Below are 11,415 nucleotides of genomic sequence, written 5' to 3' on the forward strand. Positions count from 1 at the left end.
ATGGGGAAGGCAGTTAGCGTGCTACGTTCTGGCGGGAAGGAGAGGAAAACCAAACGACTGTTCCGCCGAACCGTCTCCCAGCTAGAGCGCATCACCAACTTCAGCAAGACCGAGATCAAACAGTGGCACAAGCTGTTCCTGAAGGACTGCCCGAGCGGCCAGCTCACAGAGGAGCACTTCGTCTCGTTCTACGTCGGTTCTTTCCAGTCGGGCGACTCCAGAAGGAAAGCCGAGCTGGCGACGCAGATCTTCCGCACGTTTGACAGAGACGGTAGCGGGACGATAGATTTCAGGGAGTTCATGTGTGGCATGAACGTTCTGATGCGCGGCAGCATCACGGAGAGGTTGAAGTGGGCCTTCTACATGTATGACCTGGATGGCAGCGGGTCCATCAGCACAAACGAACTCCTCGATGTCTTGAAGGTAAGGTTCTCAGTCTGATTTTTCCCGTGGGGTTAGTTATTTTAGCAGATAGCTCAGGGCTGTTTAAGTCTGAAGTTTTTTTGACGTCGCACAAATGAAGGAATCTCCTGTGTACTATCGATCGATGGCGATAGGCCTATAGGCAGCTCGTCAGTTGATCGGAGATAGCACACGGGTTGAAAAGCACTGTTGGCTCGCTACCAGGATAGAAATGGGTTCTTTAGATTTACAGTTTGAGTAAACGACATGTCCATCCCTGTGCGGTAACTAAACAGTGAACGATAACGTGAACACCATGCCAAGTACGGCATAATCTCATACATCCAACAAAGCCACAGAGCTAGAAACTTTTTCAACGGTAAAGCCATTTCCTGATGCTTCTTAAAAATGTTCGCCAAGGTAGAATTCAAAGCAATGTAGGTTGATGGGTTTGGGACCTCTCAGTTACCAGTGACTTGTACTAGCCATGTACACTGTATTGATGTGTTTCTATAGCTAGGCTGCTCATCTGTTGAGAATATGTACCAACGATATTGTCAGGTAAACCAGAGAAACTAGAAAAATCCAGCAACACAGCGGAGTGCAAATGTGCCTTTGGTATCGCAAGAACTGTCTAGATCTACAAGTTGTGATTTCATTTCGCGAAAAATTTATCGTTATAAGATAGCATAATGATACATTGTACCCGCAAGCAAGCCTTGCCATCTTTTGATCGAAAACTGATACGCGAATACGGCTCTTTCCTTGGTGCTGTTAGCATAGCTGCTGTTTCCTTAACAGTGACGCCCACTGTGGAAACTCTTTGTAGCGTTGAGGTTATTAGAAGCCTAAGGCGTACTAGTTGTTATGCAGTCTACTGCTGTGCCAATCTGGATGACTAATGCCAGATTTTATTGTACATCCCCGGTGGCATTTCTCCACCTGCCACGCCAAGAATGCGCACGCTGTGTTCACGTGATTACCACGTGTTTCCCGCCCGCCTGGAGGTGCCAGATTACATTCTCATAGGATAGCCGGGCTTTCTACACGTAATCAAGACGTTTCAAATGAGTTCGTGAAAAATGTTTGTCATAATTTCGGGAAGACATTAATGTAGCCGTTACAGTGAAGGGACATTTGTCAGACCTACTTGAGATCAGCGTGCTTACGGTCAAACTGCATTGTATGCGTGGCTTTTTGCCCCCATACCAGAACGCAAACCTTTTGCTACGTTTTTGTGCGAATAACCAAGTTTTTCTTTTTCTTACAAACAATTAGTATCACAGGAAGAAAATGATTATTACCAAGACATCTATGAATAATGCAAGCCGAAAGGAGTACATTTATAACAGAAATGGCAAGGAGATACTGTTAATTACTAGTTGCACATTTGTCATAGTTGTCTCAGGACGTTTCATGGTGAATTACTTTTATTCTTCTTTGCATTGGGAGATGTCTAACCCTTTTGATAAAGTAGACCAAGGCACAAACCGTGACTTTCTTTCAAGATTAATATTCAGTCTTCCGGATAACTGACCTTACGAACACGTTACTTCGGCAATTAGTCAAACGTGATAAAATTAATCTATTTTGCACCACCTTGGTCTCAAAAGTCTAATTTAACATTAAACCGGTACGTTATTATGTTTACCGAAGGAAAACATATTGTTTTAGCTCTGTTTTCAATTCTTCTTCTTCTCCAAACCAGTCAATGACCTGAACCAGACGGCTATCACCATGGTAACTAGTGTTGGGTTACATCATGTTGCAATTTTATAGCAGGAGGGATTTACACTCCTGTCTGACCATATATATGAATGTGTTTGAGTAAGAATTGACAGATACAGTATACGATGTATGCGAAGGTAAACATTATGCATTTACTTTGCAAATGTTACCTTTCTAGTTGCAATGCTGCTGTCGTAATGTCCCAGTTGTGACGGTTATTTTAAACACCTAACGGTTTACTTTCCACAGTTGATGTACGAGATCCGGTACCCAGAGTACGGTCTGGAGGAGTTGGAGAAGACGGAGCCTCAGCTACAGATGCTAGCCGAGAGGATATTTCAGGTGGGGCCGAGCGAGAAAGTCCCTGTCACACATTCAGAACCAAGGTTGGCTGAAGTCTGACCAGCCAGATTTTGGCCATGGCTACGTAGTTTTAACTTAAAAGTTTGAGTCAAATTTCACTGACAACTACCCTCCCCCATATTCTTCCGAACACCAGCCAATCACCAAAGAACCATTGCCGTACCTCCTGTCAACAACCGAATGTTTTCAAAATGTTGGCCGCGAACACCAGCCAGCCTTGCTCTTGGTCTACTCCTAACCCTAGTTAGGGGAGAATAGAAAAGTTCTTTGATCACAACCATTTATTTTTTCACGAGCCGACGTTTCGAAGACCGTCTGTCATCTTCATTAAGGCAATTCTGACTGGTTTACTGTGCACTGACGCTAGATGTTACTTGGTGCATAGTGCACTGTTACTTGGCTGACAGTGCAAACAGTGAAAAATAAATGTTTGTGTTTAAAGAACTTTGCTTTTCATTCGTTTACCAACCTGATGAAATTATTTACGACCATAGTTGGGGGAATCTAGCAGTGTTCTGGAGGCCATATTTTGCTATGTGTGACAGGGCTTTACTTTTAGATTGACTATTTTATGGGTAACACTACAATTTACATGGTCTTTGATGATTAATAAAATCCCAGAATTGCTAGAAAAAGGAGATATTTGCAGGGTAATTATCTTTAATGCATTCATCATTCTTTTTCTATTATGGTTTTTATTTCCCTTGGCTGTATAATTACTACATTTTGCTCACGCGTACTTACTTAATTGCGAAACAGGATTAGAAAAAGCATCTGTTGCCAGCTTCCAACAGCGTTTATCTTAAAGCCTGAAGTTGATGAATTCATACATGTCTTAGGTAACACATCAATGTGATGCATCATAACGTTTCAGTTCCTGTATAAGTTATGATACTCTGTTGCCCTAAATTGTGATTTCACGGTGCATGTTTAGCAGCGTTTTGGTGTCGAAGTCACGTCGTAAAAGGGGTAATTAAATACATCTTTTGACGAAATTTAAACAATCCACACAAGAAAAATGTTTGCTACTCTGGGCCGGGGAGCTTTCGACACCCACTATGTTTCTTTTTTATATTTATTCATTTCATCTTATAAACACCTGGGTGGCCTCTACAACAGAAAAATTGTTGATTTCCAAGAGGGCCCAGGGACACATTTATAAACAATATAACATAACATAATTAAACACAACATAAAGCAATTTGTATAAAAGTAAATTATACAATCAAGTAACATAACTGAGAAAAGTTAACAGAGATCAGTTTAACGGAAAATAAGTATAACTGAAAAGTTAACAAACGATACAACATATATAAACGGCTGAACAGAAATATACAAACCAAAATGTCAAAATCATAATCGTGATCCATAATCTCTTTGTCAAGTACCCAGTGAAGTCATACATTTTGCCTTCATACATGTATATTGAGATAATCAGTATCTTGATCAAACATTATTAATCAAAAGAACCACCAACCATTCGACATTTTTATCTTCTTCATGTCGGTCGTCGTCTAGCGATTGCTCTTTTGTCATGCGCCATCTTGCCCCCCAAAAAACGTGACGTCAGGACCAAGTAAAAGTACCCGGATGTCGTCCGCCATTTTGAAATATCAGTATGAAAACTTTTTACAAAATTTTTTTTTTTCTCACAGGAGCTGGACGAAGACGGTAACGGAGTTCTGCAGATGAAGGAGTTTGTTGAAGGGATCCGTATGAAGCCTTACCTGCTGAGCCTGGACGTGGAGGGAGGGAGACTTCTCATCTTTGAGTGAATTCTTCGCATCTGAAGCCTGTACAGTGCATCCAGTGCAGTTTTTAGGGCTTAGAAACCCGATTTTCAAAACCGATATTTCAGTCATTTATCTACATACAGAGTTGAAAACACACTATCCCAATGTATATTGACACTCATGGAGCAAAAAGGTACAAAATTCTGACGGAAAATGGTTACTGGAAGGGCCCTGGGCTGATTACGGTACCACCCAGAAAATAAAGGACTCATCTTGGGGCTTGTTTCTGCATTTTTAAGGCCCAAAGTATGAAATACTGACTCAAATGTGCTAATGTGAAGCAGTATGTGTCAATATCACAAAGATTGCCTTATTCAGAATATTTCCATTTTTGCTGCCCTAAAATCGCTTTGGATGCCTTTAAACAGGCCACTGGTACTTGCTGTTATGGATAACAGTCACTTGCTGTGTTGGTCTGAAATGATTCCTGAGAGCAAGCAACCGTTCAATTTTGACAAATGTGTTCAGATAATCGTCATGCCTCGGCGATGTGTTCCTACATAGTCACTCCTTCTTAGTTCAGTTACCAAAAGATGAGAAAATGTGGCGCTTTTGTCATCAGTGGTCAACCGTGCCTCCCTAATGATGCCACAAACCAACCTATATGTACTAATGATTTTTATTGCATTAGAATGTTTTTCTTGTCGTGAAATCTCATCATGGAAATGAGGTTTGCTTCGCCTTAAATGTGTATACACATATACGGATTGATACATCTATGATGTACACAGTACAAGATGAGACGTTACTCATCTCCATACCAAAGGACAAAAACAGGGGTGCCAAAGAATTTATCAGAATTTTACGGAATTCATACGTTCCTTACTAGGAAACATACGAAGTTTACGGAATACATAAAATCCTTATTAGAAACATACGGAGTTTACGGAATACATAGAATCAATTACTAGAAACATACGAATTTTACGGAATACATACGATCAATTACGCGGAATACATACGATCCTTACTAATTTGGAAATTCAAGATGGCGGACTATTATAGCGATGTTCTCCCTAGAATATCTTGGTTTCAAAGAATTTTAAGGGCTTATCCTGCCCTGCTAAACCCCAAACTGCACTTATGCGGACTTCTTTCACGACATAGTAGCCTGGATTTTAGACCAAATAGCAGGGCGATGCTGGAAATCGGTGAAACCGCCTTGATCGCGAGTCACCAAATGACCCCAAATTAGTAAGGATCGTATGTTTCCGCGTAATGGATGGTATGTATTCCGTAAACTTCGTATGTTTCTAGTAAGGATCGTATGAATTCCGTAAAATTCTGATGAATTCTTTGGCACCCCTGAAAAGAATAGTTGTGTGTTGATGTGCGTTGTTACAGAAATCGCAACATTTAACATGATAGCCAGAGTTAATTGTCTCCTGGTGCCATTCAGTGAATGCAGTGAGACATGCTGTGTACAGTGATATCTGTTAGCATGACATGTGCTAAATTAGATATCGTTCTCTAACTAGTAACTTTAAACACAACCAGGGTCCACGAGCAATGAACATCGATGTTCATGTTCAGTAATATACAGTTACATTGTACTGTTACTAAGTATGGTGTTTTAGTTAGTTGGAATTCCATGCAACAAATGTCTCAGTCAGTATTAAAATGTTGGCAAGTTTGAAGCATCATTCATGGCTAACTTTTAGCTATGATCTTTCCATCTTTTCTTATCGTCGTTGGTTCCCATAAGTTGAGGGCTATTCCCAAAGCATACTTTGTATATATCAGGTATATATATTTCAGGTAAAGGTATAGGCCAACGTTGACGTATATGCCCATCTTTTCAATGAATGCCAAGTCCATACCGTTAAATAATAATTGTTTTATTGCAAATTCGTGCCCGAGGGCTAATTGCAGGCCAGAAGAAACATATGGTATAAAAACAGATAATTAGTACACACAGAGTTACTGATAACTACTAAGAAACTACTAGTAAAAACTACTGGGTTTGACTTCTTTTTTTGAAGACAGAGGAAGACAAAGGATCCCACTTTTTCCATAATTTGTGGGTTTTCGGATGTTAAGAGGAGAGTAGTTTTCTTCTCATTTGTATATGTGTGAAAGTTTGGGTAGAATTTGGAGACGAAGCTCAAAGAGTTCATTTCGTTCCTTGCTATACAGGGTACAATTTGAGATAAAATGCGTTTCGTCTTCCACCGTATTCAACGTACAATGTTTGCAAATTCGTTCAAACATTATACCAATGTCAAGGACCACATCATGTGATGATTGAAACCACCAATAAGACGGGATTCTTTGCTTATACCTCCTCGTCCTTTGAGATGCTTTTAACGCACGTCCTGATGTACATCACCAGTCTTTAACTTAACCTTAACACTGCCTTTCGCCAGCCAAACCTCTGACAGAGCTACCGGCAAAGATGACGGATGATGCTTTTAGAGCTGGAGGGAAAACTTTTATGAAGTCAACTTTTATTATAACAGGACTGATTGGCACCGTTCCAGAGGATTTTCAAAGAAAGCCTAGCTGTTCCACGCGTCATGATCTACATGTACTCCTTCCACTGACCATTAGTAGTAAAGAGAGCTCCGGGATAGATTTGGAAAATTTTGTGCTACTTTTAAAACATTCTGTATCTGTATCTGTATAGCCGGTATAACCGCCCTTCGGCGTAACACACCAGCTTCGCAGGTACGCGGCGCGGCAGCAGCTAGCTATATCACACTGAACGACTTGTTACACTCAATCTTTGCACATTTAATCGCAGGAATTTATTGCATCACTTTCCAGTGATGATGCCCCTACTGTGCTTGGTGGCAACAAGTTCCAGTCTACGATAGTTCTGGGGAAATACGAGTTTTTGAACACCTCAATTCTTGGTCGATAACTCTGATATTTGAAGGCATGGCTGTTTCTCGTCCTTTCCTGGGCTGGTATCAGATACTTAGTGGTTGGTACGTCCACCAGTTTATTACTCATTTTGTACATCATGCACAGTATGGACATTCTACGTCTGTCTTCCAGCGACCCCCACTGTAGGTTTCTTTTCATTTCACTAGCATCCCTTTGATAGTTGTTCGTGCAGAATCTTGCAGCTTGGTTCTGTACCCTTTCTAGTTTATATTAGTAGTATTAGATAGAAAACACCGTACGTTAATAGTTTCCTCAGCTTGGTAAGATATTGAGTAAAGAGACTTTTTTTATGCAACCGAGTGTTTTATTCACAGCCGGCGTTTCGGTGACCGTCTGTCACCTTCCTCAGGGCAGTTCTGACTGGTTCATATTGCACTGCACAGGTGTCACTGCTATAGACGCATGATACGTTTGAGAATACATCTATAACAGTGACACCTGTGCTGCAGTGTAATGTGAACCAGTCAGAATTGCCCTGAGGAAGGTGACAGACGGTCACCGAAACGTCTGCTATGAATAAAACACTTGGTTATGTAAAAGAGTCTCTGTACTCGCCGTATAACTTATATGTAGGTGTAGGTGACATATTTCACCCACGTGTGATGTGATTTTTTTTCTAATCAGTGCAACCTGATCTTAACATCGTATATCGATGATTTTCGGTTCAATATAATGTCACATCAATTCCCCTCGCTTAAGTACACAGCATATTCCATCCCAAACTATCAAATACATTATACATAATACATAATTGCATGAAACATAATTAAGAACGAAGTAGGGATATACTGTATCAACAACGCCCGTATTCTTATTGTATGACTAGTAGCTGGCTCATTTTAATTTCCAGTTGTATACGTACATGTAGTTGTTGTAGTTGTTGTTGTTGTTGTGTTTACAAATATTCGCCCCTATCTTGGTCACCCATGATCATCGTATCTGCTTGAAGATTACCCTTGAGGATTAGAGTTTGACCTAATTACCTAAGCAGTCAATCAGCAAGAAGAACAACACAAATTTTGCAATTGGGTGATGCATGCCAAGTATGGCAACACACACCACATATGTTCACCCACTGTTAACAGTACATTCTGCCCTGAAACAAACTGAAAACACGAAAAATTATGAACTTAACGTTTTGCTAAATATATTTCAGGAAAAGTTTGGTGACGCTGGCACAGGCCATTCGGTCTCAGACATAAAAGTTGGCGCGGGACTATAAGAAAGCGTCCCCATATGAATAGGGTTAACGCGTCACGTATGGTCATATCGTAATATCATCATCATTCTACGAATATGCTGAAAGATCCTCCAAAGCTTTAGAACCACAAACGTACTCCGCCAACTTGGCTAGGTAGTTGGAATCTGTAACAAAGACCATCATCCATCAATTCTAACGCATTTCCTTTATCGTGCTTCAAGTTCATAGAGAACTTTATTGACACAACAAAAGTACAGCGACTTTCGTAAAGTCTAAGACATGTAGATATACAGACAAATATACATGGGTACAAGGAAATTATCCTACGTACAGAACAATAGATGGGTCAACTAATACTACTTGTTCTATGGTTTAAACATTCTTTGATATATTTACCTATTTGTACACAGTAAGGCTTATTGCCTTCTAGGATGAAATTAAATTTATCTATAGCATGAAAAGTAACAAATTCTGTTGAGCAGGCGGAGAGAAGGTTGAACAGCTTTGTGCGTTTATCGTTATATAGTGTACAATTCAAAATAAAATGTTCGTCTTCAATATCATTGGGACAGAATGGACAAAACCTCTGGTCGCGAGGGATTTTTTTTATATCTTCCTACTTCTATATTCAATTTATGGCTAGAAATTCTCATCTTTGTAATCGATCTACGAAATATACTGCTCGAGCTAACGTCTGGTCTTCGTTATGTAATTGTCATTCTATGAATATACCCAAAGCTTTTAGAAACTCAGAGGTACTAGGCCTAGGTGGCAGGATCCGTGGAACCTATGGCAAAGACCATCATTCATCAACGTTGAGGCACTGGCCAGGAAGACATAAAAGTCCACTTCAGCTGGCCATTACGGATCATATCGTACCCAGGCCCGATAACGGATGAGTTCGTGTATGAGATACATTGTGTCTTATCGTTGGGTCGATCCCTTAAGAGGTGCTTATGATTATGATAATGACAACATACATACATTTCGGTCAGTATACTGTATTCCCCAGTGAATTAGGCCGTGTTTATGTGCAGTCACCCAAACCGCAATTCGGGTAACTCACATTCCTCACATCTGGTCCACGTGCCACACATTCGTTTTAAAACGTGCCCGATCACGATTCTCGGTCACGAAACTACATTCATTGTTGTTCGATGACAACACGCTAGGTAGCGTGTTATTATTGTCAGAGGTCAACGACCTGCTTGCTGGTGCCCCCCTCCTAGCGTATCTCGGCCGAATGCCGACGTGGTCCCGCCAGAGGCGGTGAAGCTCGTCCTTGAACGGACACATTATTTGACCATTACTACTCTTTAAGTTGCTGACACGTAAAATTTGGTATTGCATATAAATGAAGAAATATCACCCCGTAATCCATGACCAGGTGAAGTCACATTGAAATCACATTGCGTTCAGACGCAAATCGCGATGCGGGAAAACCGATTTGAAACCACCTATAGAAGTGGTTTGGGATCGAGGCGCTTTCAATGTGATTTGAAGCGTTCAGATGGAGTCACTTGAAACCGGCTTCGGGGTAAACCACATGTAAAGCGCCTTGGGTGCCTTCACATAAACACGACCTAAGAGTAAAGGAGCTCCTCGTAGCCTATGGCTAATGCCAATACAGGGTAGCTTTGAGTTACTGTACTTGACAGTACGAAGATTATGGCTACGTTGGCCTGAGGGTATTATAATACTACCGACGAGTGTCTAATGTTACCAACAGTGGCACTTTACTAGCTATAAAATTTTATACAAAGAGGGAGAGGGGGGCACTAAAAGTCAAACTCAAACAAGTCAAACTCTACAAGCGATTCCTGCGTTTGCAGTTTACATTCTAAGGACCATTTTTGGCCAATCCAGTCGGATGTCTACTATACTGTTTTCTTGTTAAAATATTTCAACGTCGAGTCTGTATATCGTTTTGAGAAATGTTCAACCGTTTCCTAACATCTTGCCCCTGTATGTATGTGTAAAGATATCGTTTGCACTGCTTGCAAATTTTCCTCATGTTATCTTTTTATACATCAAAGGCGCTTTCAATTTAGAGGTTGCAGAGAATGATGCAATTCGGAACTAGAAAAGTAATGTTTACCTTCGCATCTGCTCTGTTAACTCTTACTCAAACCCATTCATATATATGGTGACAGGAGTCTAAATCCCTCCTACAATAAAATTGCAACATTACGTAAGCCAACACCAGTTAACATGGTGAGAGAGAGTCTGGTTCAGTCAGGTCAGAGGTCACTGTTTGGAGAAGAAGAAGAAGAAGAGGAAACGTAGCAAAAACAATATGTTTTCCTTCGGTAAACATAAATATATATATATAGTCTCCACCAGACTAACAACGCTGAAAAATAGCAGAATTTAGCCAAGTAAAGTGAAAAATCTGTCAGGGGAGTTGGGCCACCGTAGGGTTCCATTTGCAAACGCGGTAATGTTACCCTTGCCGCTGGCTCACTGTCTTGGCCAATTCTTCAACCCATTTTTGCCGCGCGAATCGTACAATCCATAACCCCTCACGGGACTTGGGAAGATGTAGGTAAACTAGAAAGGTAACATTTGCAAAGCAAATGCATAATGTTTACGTTCGCATATATCGTCTGCTCTATCTGTTAACTCTTACTCAAACACATTCATATATATGGTAGGTCAGACAGGAGTCTAAATCCCTCCTGCTATAAAATTGCAACACGATGTAACCCAACAATAGTTACTATGGAGATAGCCGTCTGGTTCAGGTCATTGACCTTATTACTTTGGAGAAGAAGAAGAAGAAGAAGAAGAGAAAACAGAGCAAAAACAATATGTTTTCCTTCGGTAAACATACTAACTACTGAGCTGTCGACAATACCGCCGCTTAGAATGAGAACTTCGCTGGAAGACGAGTTACATGTCATGACGTGCAACAGTACAGTATCATCACTGATAGGGGAAAGAGAGAGAGAGAGGAAGAGAAAGGGAGAAAGAGTGAGGGGAGAGAGAGGGAGAGAGGAGGGTGGAGGAAGGAGAGAGAGTAGGANAGAAGGAGAGAGG

General features: G+C 40.8%; 1 protein-coding gene across 1 annotated transcript; it reads left to right on the forward strand.

Annotated features, from left to right (window-relative positions):
- LOC109480084 (neurocalcin homolog) lies at nucleotides 1–4,268 on the forward strand. The gene is made up of 3 exons (XM_019782238.1): nucleotides 1–423; nucleotides 2,380–2,472; nucleotides 4,149–4,268. The coding sequence occupies exons 1-3, from the start codon at nucleotides 1–3 to the stop codon at nucleotides 4,266–4,268; spliced, it is 636 nt and encodes a 211-aa protein (XP_019637797.1).
- The last annotated feature ends 7,147 nt before the right edge of the window (nucleotides 4,269–11,415 follow it).

The sequence above is a fragment of the Branchiostoma belcheri genome, unplaced genomic scaffold (assembly GCF_001625305.1).
Source record: "Branchiostoma belcheri isolate BF01 breed outbred unplaced genomic scaffold, Haploidv18h27 scaffold5, whole genome shotgun sequence".
NCBI lineage: Eukaryota > Metazoa > Chordata > Leptocardii > Amphioxiformes > Branchiostomatidae > Branchiostoma > Branchiostoma belcheri.

What these genes read in the sequence shown, in the direction of transcription:
- LOC109480084 (XM_019782238.1), top strand. Translation starts at nt 1, where the DNA reads ATGGGGAAGGCAGTTAGCGTGCTACGTTCTGGCGGGAAGGAGAGGAAA. An exon ending in AACTCCTCGATGTCTTGAAG is followed by an intron (nt 424 to 2,379) that starts GTAAGGTTCTCA and finishes TACTTTCCACAG; the next exon opens with TTGATGTACGAGATCCGGTA. An exon ending in TAGCCGAGAGGATATTTCAG is followed by an intron (nt 2,473 to 4,148) that starts GTGGGGCCGAGC and finishes TTTTTCTCACAG; the next exon opens with GAGCTGGACGAAGACGGTAA.